The sequence below is a fragment of the Branchiostoma belcheri genome, unplaced genomic scaffold (assembly GCF_001625305.1).
Source record: "Branchiostoma belcheri isolate BF01 breed outbred unplaced genomic scaffold, Haploidv18h27 scaffold23, whole genome shotgun sequence".
Taxonomy (NCBI): Eukaryota; Metazoa; Chordata; class Leptocardii; order Amphioxiformes; family Branchiostomatidae; genus Branchiostoma; species Branchiostoma belcheri.
Window position 1 is genome coordinate 670691 of NW_017803824.1, and position 23141 is coordinate 693831.

The following is a 23141-nucleotide window of genomic DNA, read 5'->3' on the forward strand; positions in this document are numbered from 1 at the left end:
CACAGAAAATAGTTCCACATGCATTATATCTTAGGTAAACATGCTTTCTTTTACTGTACAATGACATATTTTAGCATGCTTTGCCGCAAGCAGAACATTATCTACATATGAGATTAAATCTCAGTTTTAAATCTGAGTTTTGGGTCATAAACCTTTGCATTACTACCAAGCATATGTAGAATAACTCACTAGTAGCCATGAAACATTTTCATGCCATTCTAGCAAATGAAAAGGGGTTTCAGTTCTTTCTGCAGTTTTTGCCCTAGTCTCTACGATAAAAAAGTAAAATGTACAAGTAGTCATGTCTCAAAAATACTGCCATGCATCATGCAAGCTTACAAAATACACTACAAAAAGACTGCATGTCCAGATTAACAGCACAATTATACACTAACAGTACGTAAGTAGGAAAAATCCTCTTTGCAAATGAGAGGACCAAAAATAATCTCTCCCAATTATTGCACTTCAATCTGATGTCATGACATGTGGTTAGTATTGAAATGGAGGACTGTGCATGTTTGAAGTAATGTCTTATAGAGCTCCTGTTCTCATGTCACAATTTAACTTGTGTTGTCATCATTAAGGAGCAACTTCTGCAGAGAGCAGAAAAAATTGTTTTGGATTTTGTGTAATCCCTTAATTTCAATCTCATATGAGGCTCAACTAATCTCTAGAACATCATGCTTCCATGTCTTTAGTCACTGTGGTAGTCATGTCCTGATACCCACAGTGAGGAATAATGTTATTGGACTGAATTCATTCCTTGAAATGTCCAACATGTTTAACTTCTGATTATAATATATAGGTTTCTTTTTAATCTCCTGCAAATATTGTGAATCAACAGTAGTCAAAATTATCCTGATATCATATTATAAGTCATGCAACAGCCTTTTCTTGGCTCGTAGATCTTAGAGCAGTTTGGGAATCTACTGTAAATGCATTAACTACTCGTTAAAGTATCTTGATGATGTAAGAAAGTTATGTTTCCTTCTGTACCTCAAACTCTGTCCTGCTGCGCTCCGTCTCGTCTCCAGCCTCCACTCCAGACGTCTCCGACGCCATATCATCCTCATCATTGCTGCCATCCTCCTCCTCAGTTGTGGACCGATGCAGCTTCTCAGCGGCCTTCCTGAGGTCCGTGGACTGGCGCAGGTACTTCTGTCCCCGGGCGATCTCGTCTTCCAACAGCAGGATGTCCTGTTGTGCGACGGGCCAGCCCAGCCGGTCCAGGGCCTGCATCATCGCGTGGCGGTTCTCAAGGAACGACACGGCTTCTTCGCTGTCAAACCTGGAAGGTAAAATGTATTTATTGAGATTTACCACATTAGTGATAGGATTGACATAACAGGTGACTATCACCTCTTCAAAGTGTCAACCTCAGACACCTGAAAATTGTAAGGTTTGCATTTGTCAGACGGTTCTCCAGGAACAACAATGGCTTCCTTGCTCTCAAACCTGGGAGGTGATTTCCGAAAATAATTTTTCAGCATGTTGGTAGAACATGGGATATTGGAGTTTTCTTTTACACAACGAGTAAAGACTCTCGCCTGCTTATGTTTCAATGCCTGTCAGAAACAACAAGAAGCAGTACTCCAGTCAGTAGATTTGAGGAAGGTGTCTGAGAGGCATCAAAACGTAAGCAGGTGAGAGACTTTATTAGCTACTACTACTAAATTACTACTGGGGAGTACAGAAATTTGGATAGTAAAAAGGATACTTACTGGTCTCTTTCCTCTTGCGATAGATTCCTCCACACTATCATGTCTAATCTCCTGAAAAATAAAATACAAGGCAGTACATTTTAGTAACAGGTTCTTTGAAGATAATACAAAGCATCTGTCAGAAAATGTAAAAGCAAAACAGTTTAAACCACAGCAAAAGTTTCTCCATAATACAGATATCTTCCTTACTTTTTATAAGAGTCCACAGCCTTCTGTAGTCTCTCTTCATAGCCGACCAGGTCCACAGCTTGTGGGTTCACCAGACGCAGCTTCCCAGTGCTGGATGCGTGGGCTATGGGGAGAGACTGAAGGGAACAACATGGTTCAAAGTCAATGTCAACATTCTTGATCCAATACCATTAACCCAAACATACAAACCCCCTAACCAGTGCCACCAAAACAATACTTCTGCCCTGTATTAAACAAAAGTACATGTGTACCTAATGCATAGAACTATATTCTACTATGATCATAGTAGAATGTAGATCTATGCATTAGGTAGTCTTTTTATTACCAGGAAGGAAGTATTGGTGGAATAGTCAGTGAAGTTAAGTCATACAAGTGTATGGAAATGAGTGGGTGGAGATTGGGCTTCAGTTGATTGACAGGGTTGTGACCTGGTATGCCCTGGGTTTTAGGATGTATTATGAGGTCTCCAGAAATGTGTACTGTGTAATCATGGTATGAAACATAAAACATACCAGAGTAAGTTATGCCATACAATCATATGAGAAATAGTCCTTTCTATGACGTAATTCATGACTTTGCTTGCATAATATGCTTGCATACTATTAGAAAAATTTAATGGAAAATTTAATGGACAGTTTTTCCTCACATAGGAACATTTTTGCTTACCTCGTCAAAGACCTTAGACACCACATGCTTGTCCAGGATAGGCACATATTTGGCCTTGTGGGGGATGACCGTGGGCGCAAGGGCATCCATGATGGTCAGTTTCTTGGCCACCAGGCCATGCTTCTTCAGCCACTTCTTGGAGGACATGTCTAGTGGGCTGCAGAGACAATCATATTTAAAATTGATGAAAAAAAGAAAAAACATCTTAGCTAACAGAATCTTAGTTCTTCATCTAAACCATACAAACAAACTAAGCAACAAAGAACTGCCAAAAAGTGGATAACGTACTGTGATGGTATGATTGCTTTCCTCTTCTTTTTCCTCTTGTCCAGTATTCTGTCTGCTTCTGTTGACAGCAACAGCAACAATAACAAAAATTAGTCTTACATGGAAAGAAATTTAAAAAAAGAGAGGTCAATCTCCTCAGTAATGTATTTAGAAATACCAAATAGATCTACAATTTTTTTTACCTCTTTACATTCTTCGAACATGAGTTTGCAAATGTTATTATATGAAGTGTTGTACTACTAACCATCCAAGGACTCCTTGTACTTGACCCACTGCCTCTCGAACAGTTCTTTTGTCTCCGGCAGCATCCAAGTGTTCCCTGAGCCGCTGAAGCCCTGAGGAGTCATGGACATCGCACTCATGCTGCGCAACAGGCTGGTCTTTGTCTGGCCTGGATGGAAAATGACAAACAACAAGGGAATCATTAGACTTCAGCTCCCTTACCAAAAATGTAGTTATACCAGATATACAGATACAGAATGTGACCATTCCAGTCCCACAGACAGAAAACAATAAACTCTTGTCATATTGAGACACAGAGAGACTGACAAAGAGACACACAGACAAACAAGCCGATAACAATACTCCACTCCCTTGGACAAAGGTATTAAATCCTTTTCGTTTGCAGATTTCAGAAGTTAAAATCACCAAATATCTATGGTAGCTGCATGACAAATACATACTTTTGTCACTTTAGTTAACAAAACAACAAAATCATGACTAAGTTTTTTTAGCAGAGAGAAACATCAGTACTTTGTCAGTTGCATTACAGTTTTGGCAGTTAATCTGCTTGACCTAAATGTTACTGAACGAGTAATATTTGTTCCAGAGTTAGAATAATGCAGCCACATTTTAGCTCTGGTGGTTTGCACAACCCTAGAGTTCAGACATTAGAATCACCAAACACGTTACAACTGAACCTACCAGCGAACAGAGGTTTCTTCTGCAGGTCGGAGGTCCTACTCCTGGGCCGTCGCGGCGTGTGTCGGGCGTGGCTGTGGCCGGCGTGGGCCGGACTGCGGAAACCATTGGCCGTCCTGGGGCGGGGGGTGACCCTGGGGGAGTGGCTGGGGGTGGGGGAGAACCCCAGGGCGGTCATGGGCCGTCTGCGGGACCCTGGTGCGGAGGAGGGGCGGTGGGTGGAGGGAGGGGTGGGGCCGGACGAGGAGCGGGAGTGGTGGGACCTACTGGAGCTGGTGGAGGCTGAGTCTGGTCTCTGGTTCCTACAGACAAGAAATTGGAGAAATAGGTATAGTAAGTAAATTATATACAAATGGATTATGTCCTAGAATGGATTGTTTTTCAGATGATTGTACAAAGAAGAAGACATCAGAGATTTCAAACTTCTAGGTAGAGTAGGTAAAGTTTGTATCACTGAATTACATCACAGAATGGATTATTACTTATATGATTGTAAGATGTAACTTTCTATTACACCATGGTTTTTGTTTCAAACCATGATTACACATTCCTGGTAACCATAACCTACAACACAGATCGTACCTGGTCACAACCGTGTCAATCAACTGAAACCCAATCTCTACCTACTCACTTCCATAGAATTGAAAACAACCTTAGTTTTACTGTTGTTGTAGATCATGTATACTGTATGTGGATTACAATCTTAAATCCTAATAGAAAGATATTTCATAGTGAATGCCAGCACACTCCAAAAGAAAGAAGCCTTCTCTGACCTGATAGCCTTGCTGCCGGAGTTCTTCCAGTCCAACATTGCACACTCGTCCCTGAGCTGAGCCACCTTGGCCAGGTCACTCTTGGCCCGTTCTATCTCCTGTTTCAGCAGCTGGATATCCTCACTCTGGAAAGAGAAGCAGAATATTGCAACATTTGCTTTTCAACATTAGGCCATACAGGGCCGGAAATAACATTTGCATATGTAGGTTAGTGCGGGTATAAAAATGATTGAAGCTGTGCAGGTATTTCTGATGTCTACCTGCACCTATCCTGCACTGGTCCATCCACTAGGTTTATATGTAGGTGTATGCTGATTTTTATTTCTTTCATTGACTGTTACCACCTATGGAGTGTTAAAGTAATAATGCAATGTTTCTGAACAGTTTTAGTATGATCAATACTTTTAGTATGATCAATACTTCCAAAATTCTGTGGTGCAGGTAAAATTTGTCTGGTGCAGGTAATTTTCAGACAAAGATATGTACCCAACAATAAAATTCATTATTTTTGTTCTTTCACATCCTCCTGGACTTTGGAACACTTGGTAGTGCATGCAAGTGGTAATTCTAGCCCTGCTTCCAGTGAAAATTGCAAAGGAAGGCAAGTGTTAACAACACGGTGGGTTCAGCACCAAGGAGAGGGACAGGTGGGATTTCAGCACCAAGGTACATGTAAGTTGTTATGGGTGTGCTTGTGGACAGTGGATAGTGGCTTACAAAGTGGGTAGTTCTTCTTGTAGACATCTGTGACAGTTTAAAGCTTTAGAGAATTACACTCCTGCCTGCTATCTGTGTAGTATACATAGTGAATGTCACTTGTGATAATACGTGATAAGACTTGATTACAAGAAATTGTTTTTGTACCACAGGTTCCTTATCAAAGGCAACTTTTCCCTTTGCCTGATACTTTTCAGTGAGCATGAAAGAGGGAAAGAAGATTGAAGTCAATACATAACAAATTTAGTTCATTCATATACAATGGTTTTTATGTACATGTACTTAGAATAGTGTTAATACTTGTTGTGTTGTCCATATAAAACTCCATTGTAATGTCTTGTCTTTGTCAGCAGGGCTAGCCCTTTGCAATAGTGACAGGCTAGTTCGGCTGCCCTGGCTGTGTGTCCTGAATAGCTAAACCAAGAACTAGATAAGTAAAGTAAACAGAGCACTTAGGTGCACCTGTTCCACCATGCCCTCCATGTACATAATAAATAAATAAATAGATAAATAAATAAATAAAATCCCACCTCAAAAGGTTCTGGTCCCTCTGGGTCCCTCCCGTCGGTGGAGTAGTAGTGGTATCTCCCGCTGGTGTCATGTGACATCTGTGCCAGGAAGCGGTTAGCCTCGATGTCGTCACAGTTGAAGGAGATGGTGTGGATGGGCACCTGTGGGTGGAGCTGCACCTGCGCAAGGATTGTCTTCGGTAGCTGGAAAGAAACAACAACTGTTACAACAACTTTGCTTCACTCTACCCGTTTGTTTCACCCTCTCAAAGCCTCCTCAAGTTGATCTCACTCTCCAACAACTTTGTTTTACTATCCTAGTTGCAAAATTATCTACGTTATGTTCAACTTGGAAAATGATTAGGAGACCCCTACATTGCTCATCATCATATAATAAAGCCACCATAAAGGTAAGTGCATGTACAGTGACTGTGCCTGTCCCTACCTGATCCGGCCTGCCATCCGTCAGCAGGTATATGGCGTGTGTGTTGTGGTCGGCCAAGGCAAGGCGGATGGCGGCGAGCGTGTTCGTGGTTCCCCCCGCCGTGAGACCTTTGACCCACTGCCAGGCGTTCTCCAGGTTTTGTTCGTTCACGTCCGCCAGACGGTCTCGCCACGGGAGCGCCCGCGTGTCGAACTTCACGATGTTGAACTTGGCCTTGTGTCTTAGTTGTTCCTAGTTGGAAATGAAAAACAAGATTTAATTTAGAGTTAAAAACAAATTCAAAACATACAGTTTTATACCAATATGAGCTCAGATTCTTTAACACTATGGAAGTAGATAGTGCCTTATTTGTTCCTTGATTAGTAGAAGGCTTGTAGAAGCATGATGAAGTAATTAAAAAATCCAGTGTCTGTCCTTGGTGCAGAACGTGTTATCAGACTTAGAGGTGTTGATTATCAAGCTTCTATGGAATAGAACTGCTACAAGTGTAATCAGTTTAGGAGCCTGACCAGTGGAAGGCTACTCAAAGCATGATAATGATTGCCAACAATGCCTACTACATTTGATATTCTAAAGTTCTAATGATTAGTCATTTAAAGAAGATACACATGAACAGGTAAAGATGTGTATTTTTACCTGCATGAGCTGGAAAAGCTTCTCCTTGACGAAGGGGAGCCTATCCCTCATGGACTCGGATGTGTCAATCAGAAGGTAGACCTGCTCCTCTATCACTGTACCGAACAGCTCACGACTGCCCTCACGCAACCAGTCAATCCTGGAAACAACACTTCATTTAGTCACATATCTTTGAAACATCCAAGCTTTTCAACATTGAAGATATTGTGTAAAATATGTTAAACTTTACAATTATACATATTGGTATGGCATTTGGGTATGGCATTTGAAATATCACAAAATTCAATACTCCAATATCACACCATGGTTTATGTTTCATACATTCCTATAGCAACCAAATCATTGACCATACCAGGTCAAAACCTTGTCAATCAAGTGAAATCAAATCTCTGCCCTCTCACTTGAAAACCCAAATATACAAATCTAGCAATAATTAGTGCCACCGAAAACAAAAATTCTAGATTATACATTTAGCAAAATATTGCCATTTTGGAACCCAGACAAACAAAGTTTTTAACCCCTCATAACCACCCAAAACCATACTTCCATCCTAGAAGTAACAATATAAGATCATACATTACCTTTTCTGTACTTGCTGCACCACAGTGTTGACCCTCTGTCCGTAGTGTCTGTGGAACTCTGGAACCCAAACATACAAACCCGCCCTTAACCACCCAAAACAATACTTCCATCCCAGGAGTAACAATAACATTGCACATTACCTTCTTTGCACCTGCTGCACCACAGTGTCAACCCTCTGTTCGTAATGCCTGTGGAACTCAGGAGTGACGTGCACATGGACCACTGACCCATCCTTCCAGTTCGTGTGGGCAAAACGGTCACAGTACTTTGCATTGACCAGCTTGTTTTTTGTGTCCTAAAACATCAATCATACACATTCATTATTGATCAAATAAATCACATTAAATGTGCTATTTATAGTCCTACAAGACTAAGGAATGCCAACTGATTTTCCTGCCTACAATCAGTGCAAAAATTATTGGTCTGGAGAAAATAAATTTTACTAACAAAATGTTAGAAGTTTCTAATTAGTAAATTGTTTTACTCCAACTCTAACACCAGTACAGATTTTTGTAAACTAGTAATTTACCAGTATTATGAATTTCAAAGTTTTTATTTTCATCCATTGAGTTTAAATAAAATGTCTTTTCTGATCTATTCACCAAAAGGGAAATATAGCGATTACACGACATGTTGAAACTATGCATCCACGCATGCATCCATGCAAGCACTGGAGATAAAGAAAAGTCTGAATGTTACGCAGCTGTTACAAATAATCATATCATGAAAGCAAATGCCACTGTGACAGTACATAGTTATTTTATCATCATGAGTATCCTAATCACATGAACATGAATCAATTCTAGAAAATAAACTCCCACTTACAGCGTCAGTTTGTGTGTTGGGGTCTCCAGGTTTTTTCTTCAGTTCTATGACCCCATCGCTGTGTTTAAAGCAGCAGCCAGAGATCACATCGTAGAAGTCCAGTCTTCTCGCATCAACACCGTAGTTCTAGGAAAAAACATACAAGATAAAAATAAATGTCCAGTATTACACCATGGTCTTTGTTTCATACCATGATTACAGTCAGTACACATTCCTGGTGACCTCATACCACATCCTACCACCCAGGACACACTGGGTCACAACCTTGTCAATCAACTGATACCCAAATGACATTAAAAACCCCCTGATCTGACCATATTTACTCCATAAAATTGTATGTGTGTGTGTACAGTTTTATGGAGTAACTATGGTCAGATCAGGGTTTTTTCAATGTGTGCAGCTTGGCATTTTAGGGTCTGTTTGTATGTTTTCCATGTCATTATTATTTTTTTAATCGAAGAACTAGCAAAGTAATTTGTTATTTCATCATGGCATTTTGGTAAGTATTCCATCTGGAGTACCCTTTTCAATTTGAATATGTTAAAATAGACTAAGCTGGCAACCAGTGTATGAAATTGGTATTGCCTGTTACTCACATGTGATGGCATGCACCCATTTGCCACCTGAGCCAAGGGTTTACAGCTGCGTTCCTTTATACTCTAAGATCTACTCAGAGATTAGACCATCAAATCTAGCATTCATCAATTATTTATAGCCATTGACTGTAGTAGGAGTGGTCATTGGTTGGTCTTTTGTCAAAGGCCAAGCCAAGGCAATGGATTTTGATATAATTTGCTTTCACATATGAATCTGCCGGCAAAGAAAATCAATAAAGTATCTATTATTGATATATGTTAACATTTCTGACTCACACACAAGCTTTCTTTTTTATAGAAGCTTGAAATAGGGTTTACAAGTCTTAGAGTTTATTAAGATTTTTTTCCACTCAAACCATCATTTTACGAACAAGATGCATTTTTTTTCAAATCCAGGAACCAACAAATCTAATTAGTAGTAAGAGTAGCCTGACATAAAAAAGATCATGCAAGTTTGGAACAATAACTTGAATATAGTTACAGAAATTCTATTCGGCACATGGTAAAGAATAGAAAAGATTGAAGATTCATAATCTTACCTCTAACCACTCTTTTGATCCCATGTACTGTTCACTCTTCACTTTAGGTCTTGGTTTCACTGTGGCTGAAATAAACAGAGAAAAACACACACAATTATTATTGAAAGGTCATAACCACAGCCCTTTATTTGTTGACAAGGTCACAGAAAGACTGCCACGTATACTGGGGGTCTGAATAGCGATTTGTACAGTAAAACCTTTGACAGAAAAGTCTTTGACAGAAAACTCTGTGGCCAACTGGCTTATTACTTGATGTTGCTAGACATACTTTAGTATATACCACCAGATCACTATCTGCCAATGAGCTTAGTATATAAAGAAAAAACTGCCTGGTGTCACCTTGATCAAACCATCTGACTGTTTTCTTGGCTGCCATTTTCAATTGATGATAACATACGACACTGACAGCCTACCCCATGAGTTAATCAGGGCTAAAGATTGTGAGTGACAGTTGCCGGGGGCAACGGGAAGGCACTGTCTCATTAGAGGATATTTCCTTTCATGTGGGAAGCGCCCTGGCTCTGTGGCAAAAACCTTGCATGTCAAGGGGAGATTTCAACATTGCGTGTAACATTTGGGGCTGTCCCAAAGACACTATTGAAGGATGGATACAAACATATTGTAAGTAAAAAAGTAAGATCTTTCTAGGAGAGCTGTTCAAGAGCGAGACATTGTAAGCACTACCTTACTTGAATCAGAAAAAAATGTAAGCTATTCTCAATGGATCAATCTACAGTAGAAGCTCTATTTGAGACAGTAAGGTCAAAAAACCTTGCATGTAAAGGAGAGATTTAACATTGCGTGTAACATTTGGGTCTGTCCCAAAGACTGTCAGTATTGAATGACGGATACAAACATACTGTAAGTAAAAACCCAAAAATGTTTCTAGGACAACTATTCAAGGAAGACACATTGTAAGCACTACGTTACTTGAATCAGAAAAAAATGTAAGCTATTCTCAATGGATCAATCTACTGTTGAAGCTATATTTAAAACAGTAAGGTCAAAAACCTTGCATGTCAAGGAGAGATTTAACATTGCGTGTAACATTGGGGCCTGTCCCAAACACACTATTGAAAGATGTCAGACGGATTCAAACATATTGTAAGTAAAACCCAAAAAAAGGTATGTAGGACAGCTATTCAGGACATCATTAACTTGCATCAGAAAAAAATGTAAGCTATTCTCAATGGATCAATCTACTGTAGATAGCTGAAGCTCTATTTCAGACAGTAAGGTCTACTATAGCCTAGTAAGTGCAAGCTACATTTTCTATGGCTGTTAATTACTAGCAACAGACAGAAAAATTTCTGCTAATAGGATAATCAGCACTGTATTATCAGATCATCAAAGAGCTATTCACAGCAGGCACATGTTTTTGACAACTGTCATTAACATGTGCCTGAGGCAACGTGAGCTTTCAAGCCTCCTTGGGCCAAAGTGATAATTAGTATTCCTGGCTTGACATGCAGGGCTCAAAATACTGGGTGCATGTGCACCTTAGTGTACCCAAATTTGGAGCTGTGCACCCAATTTTGTTCTGTGAGTGCATCAGTGCAACAAAATATTTTCGTAGTATGTAAAGATATTTAATATAAAGCAGTATGCAGCATATTCTTAACATCCAAGTGTCAGAAAGACAATAAAATCATTGTTATAGTTACCTTTCTTTAGAAAGGAAACATTATTAGTTTTTGCTGATATTCTACTTATTTGATGTTATATGGTACACCCAAAATAATTTTTGTGCACCCAATCTGCACCCAAGCCCTGACATGTGTTTCCAATCTATCTTATGCTAAAAAGTGCTTATGGCCTCTTCATAGAATCCTCATACATGGGACACAAATGGGGTTCAAGCATCATTAACTGTTACCTTTTGATATCCATTTCAGTTTAGATTGACAATTTTTCAAAATCAGTAGAAACATACACTCGACACCAGTACAAAATATTCAAATGTTTTCTCACCATTTTTCTTCCTTTCATTTGCCTCCACTTTGCATTGGAAAAAACACAGCATTATGAAATATTTTTGTTACTTGTTGCTATATTTAAATTGTTGCTATATTACAATTTAGACATCAGAATTAAAGTTCACTTTATGACACAGAAGTAATGTTACCTTTTTCTCTGCCTCTTCTATATGCTTCGGCTTCCATGTAAAGGCATTGACAGAATAACAGTTGTGTTAGGACTGATTCAGCACTAAGGACAGAGCCTACAGTGTGCTGATTCTATTCTGCTGTGGATATCCCTATTTTGAATCAGTTTAGGAGAGTGCAATGTAATGTCTTATAATGTAAGGGGTGCTGCTTATTAAGTGATAAATAATGTTGATTTGGGCTGTGTAATTAGCAGAGAGAAGAGCTCATACCTTCAAGAAGGAATTTATAATAATTTTGTGTATCTGAGTTAAGAAAAGTAGGAAAATGTTATAATTGCTGTTAGGAAATGTGCTGCTTTTTCATGTTGGAAAATTGGAGTCATTGGATTTAATTACCAAGCATTTTTATTTCTACTAAATTCATGCTTTAGTGTTTAGATTATTTGTTCATTATTGATTGTCATATGATTGTCATTATTATTAGTCTCTGTTTATCTTTAAATTATTTATCAGCTTCTTTTATATGATGTAAAGTCATGCATTTATGCATTATTTGTATCTTTTTTTCTTTCATTTTCTCTTTATATGTTCTGATGTAAGATTGTGAAACTGAATAAAAAGTGTAACATCTGTGTCCATACATGTAATATTACCATAGTCCATAATATCCCCACCTTGAGAAATAGTGTGCTTAAAGATATTTTTACTGCAACATACCCTAGGTACGTACATTTGAGGTGTGCAGGAGTGCATACCAAAAGTATGTGGCAGTAAAAATATCTTTAAGCACACTGTTTCTCAAGGTGGCGATATTATGGACCCCGGTGATATTATGGACACAGATGTTATATCACTCATCAGGGTTGAGAAAATTTGGAAATGTTAAGTGCTTAAGCATGAGATTATTTGTTCATTATCATTGATTATCATATGGATTGTTATATCATAGGTTTCTGTTATCTTTGAATTATCCAACAGTTTCAGTTAACTTAATTTGTAGTATGTACATTTTAATAGGTAATATTTTGATCTGTGGGGTGTTTTTTTTTAAATTTTTTGTTCTGTTATTTCTTTTGTTCTCTCTTTATCTGGTACATTACAATATGGTTGTGAAACTGCAATGAAATGCTTTAAAAAAAATTGTATCTTTCAGACTCACCCATCTGTGTCTTGGGATCAGGAGCCTCCTGAATGAGCACCTGCACCTCAGACAGGGTGTTCCTGGCCTCCTCCAGTTCTTCAAACAGCTCGATCACCTCCGGTCTCACGCCTGCACCTGGGGGGACTCCACCGATCGGCGTACGGCCTTCCCGCAGAGTGAACGCATGAAACCTAAGAGTAGAATGATATTGGTCATTATAATCCTGGTGGTAAGGTAGTATTCTGGTTAGGGTTGTTGACTTAGAATGCAAACATTCTGGGTTCAAATCCCTAGCAGACCCTATGCTATACCTAGAGCACTTGACATTTTCTTACAGTTTACATTTCCTCACAGGTGAGAATTTAACGAGAGACACACCTCAAGCACATTTATAAGATCCCACCACGCTAATAAAAAAATTAGGGGTTCATGCTAGTGTGAGTGGTTCAAACCTTACAGGCCTGTCTTTTGTAGCTTGTACTTACTGTACAAAACTGATGTGTTATGCCTAAGGGCAGTTTACTGACTACAATGTATGTGATACAAACAAAAAAATAACTATAATAATTACACGCACCTTCCCCCTGTGAGTTTGGTGAGGTCCCTGAGGAATCGTGTGGTGTGTTCGCTGGTTGCGTTGAAAGAGACGATGTGCAGAGGGTAGCGATGTCCCACCAGCTTCTGTCTCAGGAGGTGCTGTGTGTCATTAGACAGGTCCCCCTCGTAGAACAGGTAAACTGCTTCAGCCTGCACCGGGGAAAGAAAATATGATAAATTAATGACGTATAACCTTAAAAATTGGCTCCTGTAGTTTAAATGAAGCCAAAACCTACACCAATTCTTTGCGTGGCCAAGAGCTACCTGCCACACATGCCCAGAAACAATGTTCATAGAACAGGTACACTGCTTCAGCCTGTACCAGGGACAGAGAATATTATAAATTAATGACTTATAACCTTCAAAATTGGCTCCAGGACCTGTAGTTTCAATGAAGCTGCTAGTGGGCCAAAACCTACACCAATTCTTTGTGTGGCGAAGAGCTACCTGCCACCCATAAACCATGTACGTAGAACAGGTACACCCACAAGTGTGATATAACCTTCAAACGTTGTCCAAAAAGATTGGCCCCTTAAGCTTCAACGTTACACCAAAGTTCTACACATGGCCAAGAACTACAGTACCTGTCACAAAAAAAAGATCATGACTCTAGCATGTTTAGTACACATTCAAGATGTTCTGCTAATGTTTTAAATTGTGCACGACAAAGCAGTCTTCTTATTCCTTGACAACTTGGGCCTGTTTGTCAATGATGACCTTGTTGACTTCCATGACAGTACAATAAAAGATATTAATCATTTCATTGTAATGTTACTCACGTTTGGATCATTCATGGCCCTGATGACTGACTCCACAGTCGAAGTTTTGGACCTCCCTGCCATCCTGTCTACCTGCTCCAGCCACGTCAGCGCAGACAGTCGACTTTCAGCGGAGTACGGGATGGCTCCTCCAGGCTGCCACACACTCAGGTCCTCCTGTGCTCTGAAAGGTTTATACATTCAAATATTTCATTACTTAGAATTATACTCTTATGAAATAAAGACTTTACTTCCAACACTTAGATTACAGAATTGAGACTTACCCAATTTTAAATTTACCCAAATGGTAAGTCAGGGAATTCTGTAATCTAAGTGTTGGAAGTTAAAGCTTAGTCTTTATTTCATAATGACTTGTACCAACACAGATGAACTTTCATGCTAGAATTACTCTTGCTACACCAGAAATCAGAACTTTGAAAATATAAAGAACATTAAATTTTACTTTTCCTGGTTCTGTATACTGCCCTTTTCCTCTGTTTCTATAGATTAGGTCACATTGGTTTATCTTTTCTGGCTCTTGAGACATCCTTTAGCCAAAAAATTCAGCAAGAGGTAAAGATGAAAACAGAGGACTGAGAATTGACACTGACAATATAACCTGATACTGTATGAAAAAAACACAAATTCTTTCCCCAGACTCTGCTTTCATGTTGATATTTCACTTAAGCATTCTTTTTTAAATCTTAGAATAAAAAAATTAAATTGGTGTGGCATTTCAGGTACACCACGTGAGGTTCTGTCTTACCTGATGAGGTTGAACTTGGCAACATTTGCTATCTGTTCGTTGATGACTCTTCTGATGATGTCCCTGCAGATTTCGAACTCTGCGGGGTCCATGGTCTTGATGTCCAGTACAAGAACCACACAGTGTTCCTGGATAACTCCAAACGTACGCCGGCTTTCGGACGTCAGCCATTCCAGCCTGCGCTTGTACAGGGTGATGGCCTGCATCAGTCTGCTCTCTATCTGCTTCAACTTGTCTTTGCCGACGGTCACCTAGGTGTAAATTTAAAGCAAATGCATCAGTTACGACTACTGTACTGTCTGTTAAATCTTGACATCTATGCAGTGGTTTTACCTCCCGGTAGGAGGGAAATGGTGTTTTTTGCTGTGTTTTAGATTTGTGGGTAAAACAATTCTGTTCAGCTGTATATTTACAACTACTGTAAGTCATGAAATTTTTGCGGTATTTTTTTTTTTCAGTAAGAAGGAAAAGGAGTTTTCATGGTGTTCTGAATTTGGTGTTAAAATTTGCACAGTTGAAACAATTCTGTTCACTAGTAATATTGTACATAGAATTTCATATATTTTGCCTTAAAAGTTAAAAAAAAGTAAAACACGATTTTATTGCACTCAACCTCTAGTATTTAGGAGCATGAGTATAAAGAAAAGTGAACTTGACATTGACTTACATTGAATGTTTTGCCGTCTTTTCTGGGGAACCTCTGGAATAACCCTTCTCCATACCTGGAGCTCACCGGCTTCTTCAATGAATAGTCATAATCTGAAATGATAATAAGGAAGAATAATTCTGTAAGTGGCAACATAAACAGATATGGATCTCAATAAACTATTTTTTTTTACTTCATGAATATTGTCTTTGTTAGGCAGAGACTTTTGATACAAAATTACTTCATCGCTACCCTCTGCTTTTTTAGTTATGGCTACTTAATCATCATGATGTAAGAATATACTATGTAGCTTTTATAAAAATTAAAAAATGACGTCATTTTTTGTTGGTACACTGTAATATTGAAATAATTCAAATTGAAAAAGAAGTAATGACATGACCTAGAATTGTTATTTTATTGTAACAAAATCTGTTGTTTATACTAGACACTATTAAAATCTTTGTCAACTACAAATGTGGCTCAGAAAAACCTAAAAAGCCTTTAGTTTGGAGTAACATGGTGTCCTGACACCATGACATTTTAGTTGGCCTTGAACCAGTATTATACGGGTTTTTAGCCCAAGGGACGAGGCAGACATTGAACTCCACCCGTATGGCACTAACCATTCCAGTAAAAGGTTGTCTTTGATGTTCCAGGAACAGACATTTTGGCACAAATATGGTAAATTATGGATGTCTGACATTTACAGTGATTGGTTCAAAGCAGGGACTGTCACGAATCATAAATAACATTTTTTGTAAAAAAATTTGTAGAGTGTACTGCTTTGTTATTGAGGAATTTGTGATATAGTCACATGTGTCTGTCCCTGGTGCTGAAATACATGTTCAGGTTATAATTTGATTTTGAGGTAGCAAATATTGGTCTTGATTCCTGCCTGATACACAGTTCTAGATAGTCCATGCATGTCCAGAACATGGTTTTAGAAATGGATAGACTATCCAGAACTGTGTCTGGGCATGGTTCTGGATAAAGCATGGTTCTGTATAGAGCATGGTTTAGGATAAAGCATGGTTCTGGATAGAGCATGGTTCTGGATAAAGCATGGTTCTGGATAGAGCATGGTTCTGGACAGAGCATGGTTCTAGATAAAGCATGGATCTGGATAAAGCATGTAGTTTTTGACACAACGACAGTTTTCCAGATACCTTTGACCCTGTGTTGATGTCACACTGCAAAGAAGCCATGTGACAAGCCTTACTGGGTCAGTCTACTGAGGAAGACCAGAGTGACTGGTCAAAAGCTCTAGATGAGAGTACCTTTTGTGTTGGATCAAAAGTTTTAACTTTAAACATGTGACTACCAACACAGATGAACTTTCATGACAGTTTTCCAGTTGGTAGTACAAAATTTAATATACTTACCATCACTGTGTTTGAACCCGATGGCAGGCAGGATCTGTCCCATGGTCAGTTTGTTCTTCTTGAGGCCGTACATGGTCAGCCACTTCTGTGTGGAGATGGCCGGAGTGACGTCCAGTTCCCAGGTGGCCTTGGGCGGCGTCGGGATGGCCACCTTCATGTCCACTGTGGTCTTGAAGTCGTACAGGTCAAGTCGAGGAGGCTGGTCTCGGTGTTTCAGATCAAACTTGGGATCTGATGGGTCAAAAAAAGTCAAAGTTTAAGTTCATTCCTAGTGTAACAGTGGGGGGTTTATAGGCGCTACCAACTAACCCGTCCGTCGGGTCTAGACCTTTTCGGCCGAGTGGTTAGAGCGTCGGCATGTGGCCCGGGGGCCGTGGGTTCGATCCCAGCCCGAGACCAGGGTTTTTTATCTGTTTCTACTCACTCCTCCTGTTTCTAATACGCTACACCTATACATGTATATGGTACACAGGGCAGTGCCCATCTCCATTTTTGGCCCTTGGGCCACACAGTTATGCAATCACTACATTAGAGGCCTAGTCCACTGGTGATGGTGTGTATTCAACTTTAATACTCTTTCCCAAATGCTGAGTGCTAAGCAGAGAATAGAGAAAGCAGTATGAATCCTTTTTTTATAGAGCAGTATGAACATTAACCATTCTTAAAGTATTTGGTATGACTTGGCAGGGATATTGATATACCTATCATATAACAAGAAAAATTATTGCAAATTTCTATCAGCAAGGTACTCAAAAGGTCAGATTTAATCTGTCATAATCAATTCTGAACTATTGTCAGTGACCACAATATGATTTGCCAGAAATCTGAGTTGATTTCCCTATGGTGAGATTCATATATGTCAAGAATTTCTAATGACCAAACAATGAATTGTTTCTGTGACATATACATGTAAATACTGGGCATGATAAATCTAGGTGATGAGCTAAGGGAAAATTTGACGATTTGATATCAGAGGGTATGCCAGTGTTTTCTCTTATCAAATCATAAACAAATCATAAACAGATTCTTGTTGAACTCTTAGAGACTTTCTAATTTATGACAATTAATTATGTACCATGCAATTATGTATAATGTATTTGACGATTTGGGATGGAATGTGCTGTGTACTTAAGCGAGGGAAATGTGACATCATATTGAACCGAAAATCATCGATATATGATGTTAAAATCAGGTTTATCACTTTGCACTGATTAGAAAAAAAAACTAAAAAATTTCGCCCCAGCTTAATGTATGGCATTAAGGATTTAGGTAGGATTTTGTTGATTTATATAAAATGTATGTCATCTGGCATCTTAAAATGGTCATACAAACAAAAAGGTTTTGTATTGCTAATACATTCGAAATTGAAACTCTTACTGTAATAAACAACTAAACAGTTATCAGTGTGATACTAATGCCAAAAAACACTTTGTTGCTGGCTGGTCCTTAAAATGCCTTAACGGTATCATAATCCATACTAGAAGCAGGGTTGTGGTGTTTACTTCAATAGCCAATGAGATTTAAAGATGGCTTCAGGGTGCTAAGACAATTGTTTAGCATAGGAAAGCACTTAGTCACAATGCAGACCTGTGTAACCTGTTTCTTGTTGTCACAAATGATCAGCTCTGATTGTGCACAAGCAAAACATCTTTGTTCAACATAATGGCTGACCTATATTGACAAAACAGTTGAAAATATGTCCATGGTGACTTACTCAAAGGACTCTCAACAAAAATGGTCACACTACAGTGGACTGAGGTGGCGGCTATAGACAGGATTCTAAAAGCTTGTGTCAATCAATTGGAAAAATGGAAGTAAAGGACCACCAGAAAAGTGGCCGCAATTTTTAAGTGGTCCTTAAGTAGAGATGATCATTATTACTACAGGTTCAATGATAATGAAATATTATTACCTTTCAAAATTGAGGACTATGGCCCAAAATATTTTGAAACAACGTTTTCAAACAACAGAAACAATTATTTTGACTTTTACGAACATGATCAACAAATTCTATTTCAACAACCTAGGGTTTATTCACCCTGTCAGACATAATATGCATGTTTACAATAACACGCATTATCAAAATCATGTCAACCTCAAGCAACATTACACAGACACGTTTTCAGCTTAGTTTAATAATTGAGGATTTCAATCTTTAACACACAAAAGGCAGTCTGGTAGAGGTTAATCCTTTGTACCAGCATTTTCTTGCAGAACGTATCAGCTGAACACAATGGGAGCTTTTGTGGGTCAGTACACAGTCACTGCCATCACCATGGTACACAAGGCGATTACTACAGTTCTTCATGAGTGACTACATGTCTAGAATGATAACGTTGCAATTGTTGTTGCTGCTGCTACTGAGAAAATAATCCTTGTAAGACAGGCTAGACATCCTTATAAAATTCAGCACATAAGAAAAAGATTTACAACTTCAAACTGCCACTGAGAAAAAAAGAAACTCAAAACAACCACCTGTTAACAGTCTCATCTTTCTTTACCTCTAACAGTAATAAAAGTAAGGGGAAAGTAAAAATAACTGTAGTAGTACTTAAAGTACTTACAGTCCTTATAGTATATATATATATCCTGTCAACAGCTCTAAAAATCGATATAACATGGCTACTGGGACAATGGAATATGTCTTGGTTATTTGGCAAGACTGGACTGCCTGGAACATATGTTTTGTACCAGGACACCTAAGAAGCCACTAGCATGAAAAACCGATTTACCAATGAAATGAAAGGAAAGGCCTCATAGCTGCCAATCATTCTAAAATCACATGTCTAAAATCCTTTAGTTGGCGTGGATGTGTATTTGCATTACCAACAGGTGGCATATCTGATTTGAACCTGTGTAACATGGTGACATACCAACAAGTTTTCAGTCTACAAGTTTGGAGTAAAACACCTTTTTTAGACCATCCCGACAACTACTATCACAGATTCTGCCTCTGAGACTTCAATCTGTGTTGTTTGTAGATCTATTGTGGACTTAATTGATTGATTAGGTATATATACATGAGGGTGATAACACCTTACCAAGGCCAAAGTACAGAAAGTGTTTTGTTCATATGTTTTACGTACGTCGCAAGAACCAAGACTTTTCTCTTCAGAGATTTTATCCAATCTATATCTGTATATCTGTAGAATGATTTTGCTGTGATATTACATCATAATTTCCTTTTTCAGGGTAAGTTTTTTGAATAGCAACTGTAATCTAGGACAGTTATGCATTGAAACAGGTGTATCGCTATCTTACAAATTAGCACAGAACTGTAAGATAATGTGTTTTAGCAGCACTTAGAATAAAACATTACGTACTGTGGACATGTCCCATATCACCTAGTAATCTATACCCCAGGTATCTACCAGGTACGCACTAGTGCAACAAGCTTGAAGAGGAATACCTGTTTCACGTATCAACAAACTAGCAAGTTGACCCCAAAGTCACTTAGCAGAAAGATTCTACAGTTAAGCCCTGCACAAAAAAGCAAACAGCCAACTTAAGAAACAACAAAGAATGACTCCTTAAGATTAAATCTCTTAGGAATTAAAAAAAAAAGATAAGTTTTAACAACTCTTTCTTGATAATAGCCAGAAACTACTTTTTTGCCGCTATGTAATTTTTTTTCAATTTTCAATTCTAGTACTCAATGTTTCAGGACTAAAAGGTCGAAATCAATTATGATTTAAGTTAAACTTAATTAATACCATCGATTTTGGAGCAGCAAAAAATTGGGTATCGCTATGATTCATTCAAAGGAAATACATGACTTTTGTATGTAATCAAAACAATATTCAACATGTATGGGTGTGCCTGGCAAAATTCCCAGGGAACCATAGAGTCACTGGAAAAATAGTGATACAGTGTTTGGATATCAATAGGTAACCGTAATGGCCCCACCCACTTATTTGAACTTCAAGATCAAAAGGGTTCTAGTCGTTTGTGCTCTTATCAAAATCCTTCGTCTTTTCTGCTGTTGTTAAAATCCTCAGCTATGACCACCCACAAAACACCCACATACCCGTACTTGCTTTACATGAAAAATTCATACATAATTCATATTTCCATCATATCTGAAGAAGCTATAATACTACTCTGGCTTCAATAAACATAATTATAACAGCTTTTCCCATTCTGCCCAAGACTGCTTTTAAAATATTTTCTGCACATATTTTGTGTTTTTAACCCGTTATCAGAGCTTGTTATGTACCCTCTAAATCAATAATAGCTACTTTACAAATAGAGCCCTTCTTGCAATATATTTTAAAGTATTGTATTCTAGTAGTAATTTCTACAATAAATGAAAAATTCAGTAATACTACAAACAATCTTTGTAAGCCAAAAAAACTTCACCTACTAGTATATTCTGTTCAGGAAATGTTGCAATTCCCAAGTGGGTAGGAATAACATCTGGTACGTTACACCTGCGTTTTGTTCACCTGTCACAACTACCTGTCCGCACCAGGTGTGTCACAGTAGTACTAGGACACTGGCAAATAGGACGTGATTACCCCTGACAATAGCTGAGAGAGTCGGGACATTTATGGGCATAATTGTGCTCATCATGGCCTCAATCGCGGGAGAATGAGTGGAGGGGCAAATCAATTAAGGTTGTAAAATGGATGCACAACTTTAGGATTACAGGTGCATCTGTACTATAGAAAGTGGCTGACAATGAGGTAAATGTAAGGGTTTTGAGGGAACCATTTACAGAATGTTCCATTTAAAAAAGGGAAATTCTGACCTTAGAAAGGTAATGTAAAAGTTCTTAAGTTATGGATTTTACCGTTCGTAATCTTAAAATTAGAGATAGCCTTTTAAAAGTTGCCAAACTTGATTTTTTTTTCTTTCTCTTCCCTGACACATTTCGTGTTCTTTAAATTTCTTCTTCTCGATGTTATGAAATCTTAAACATTACAAGTATGACTTCTAATAGTTAAAACCATTAAAAATTTTAATATACGCGTAACTTTCCATTTCTAACTTTCAACTTACCTTCTCGCCAAGCTTGAATCTTCACCGGGTCCACAGTCGTGGCCATCTTGAAATTCTTTTTAAACTTTCCTAAATTAACAACGAAAAAAAATGGCATAGGTAAGGATGAGGCTATTAGATAAAATCATAGGCATGGTTTTCTAATATTTCACCGTAGCAGTTACAAGTTCCGATACATAACAAAAATCAAAGCATCTGTCTCTAATCCATTTCCAACACCGTCTCATATTTCCAACAGAAAATTGAAAACAAATGTCCAGATCTAAAAACCGTTTCAGACAAAGAAACTGATAGGAATTGTATAATGGTAATGGCAGCATTGAAAGTGTTCACAGACGTGTGCAATAACACTGAATTATTATTCTACAGATACATAAATAACTCAAAACACAGCTGATCAATGTGTTAAATTATTATACGCCCACCGACATAGAAACAATCATCAACGATCGCGTTAAAACCGTTCTAAAACAACCGCGGTTATTCCTACTCTACGCCAGAAACGCGACTCAAAAACAAGATGGCTTTAAAATATACATTATGTACTTACCAGAGACAAAGATTTGGCACTGAGAATCGTCTGCTTACTGAGAAAACGCCACTCGGAGCTGTGTTATGCCCCGGAGCCAGTGGTTACCCGTACGGTGTCAGGCAGCCATGTTCGGATTTTGTGTTGAGCTGCTTGTCGTTGCCCGGGTACAACCGCATCCAAACGCACCCAACCAAACAATATGTACTACCAGAACAATCATCTAAATTTCGACATAAAACACAAATGATGTCAAAGAATTCAATTAATCTATTAGATTTAGATTTATTTCTGTATCAATATTATGGAAAAACGCCCGTGTTATTCAGGAAAGTTCTACTCAAAATACGACGCTTTTGTGTTTTGATGCGCTCTATGTTTCGAAAAGAATCCAATCAGCGCTCTAATTAGCATACGTCACCAAAACTGTGTACTATTAGAGCGCTGCCTCCGGAAATTCGCTCTGTGAGTTCAAATTCGACATAAAAAGCTCGAATTTCATATATTTGTCGTTTGGACATGAAGATTCACAGTTTTAGAGCTTCTACAAGTGGCAGTCACGACGAGGAACACACTTGCGTAGAGCTGCACCCAGTTTTCTTGGACGTCATGAGTTTCTGTGCAGAACATACCATCTGCACTACAATGCTGAAAATTGTTTTGAAAATACCGATTTGCCATCAACCCAACAAATATTTCAAACCAGACAGTCGTTTGTATTATTATTCTTCTTTTACATATTTCTCTTAAAGTTGAGCTGTAGGGTTGTGGTGCAAATTGAGAGATTTGTAAATTTGGTGACGGTAT

General features: G+C 38.5%; 1 protein-coding gene across 1 annotated transcript in view; it reads right to left on the reverse strand.

The window, feature by feature from the left end:
• LOC109470727 (von Willebrand factor A domain-containing protein 3B-like) overlaps positions 1-22495 on the reverse strand; it is a 35827-nt gene extending 13332 nt beyond the window's left edge. The window contains exons 1-22 of the mRNA XM_019769792.1: positions 22356-22495; positions 21806-21874; positions 16805-17035; positions 15444-15535; positions 14777-15027; positions 14032-14194; positions 13233-13402; positions 12674-12846; positions 9408-9472; positions 8273-8398; positions 7588-7742; positions 6866-7004; positions 6230-6460; positions 5806-5988; positions 4559-4683; positions 3789-4087; positions 3109-3255; positions 2865-2922; positions 2577-2733; positions 1911-2026; positions 1722-1772; positions 997-1288 (exon numbers count right to left, since the gene is read on the reverse strand). Of these exons, the coding sequence (XP_019625351.1) occupies positions 997-1288; positions 1722-1772; positions 1911-2026; positions 2577-2733; positions 2865-2922; positions 3109-3255; positions 3789-4087; positions 4559-4683; positions 5806-5988; positions 6230-6460; positions 6866-7004; positions 7588-7742; positions 8273-8398; positions 9408-9472; positions 12674-12846; positions 13233-13402; positions 14032-14194; positions 14777-15027; positions 15444-15535; positions 16805-17035; positions 21806-21851 (3270 nt within the window). The 5' untranslated portion in view covers positions 21852-21874; positions 22356-22495. The remainder of the gene's footprint in view (positions 1-996; positions 1289-1721; positions 1773-1910; positions 2027-2576; positions 2734-2864; positions 2923-3108; positions 3256-3788; positions 4088-4558; positions 4684-5805; positions 5989-6229; positions 6461-6865; positions 7005-7587; positions 7743-8272; positions 8399-9407; positions 9473-12673; positions 12847-13232; positions 13403-14031; positions 14195-14776; positions 15028-15443; positions 15536-16804; positions 17036-21805; positions 21875-22355) is intronic.
• Positions 22496-23141: the final 646 nt, after the last annotated feature.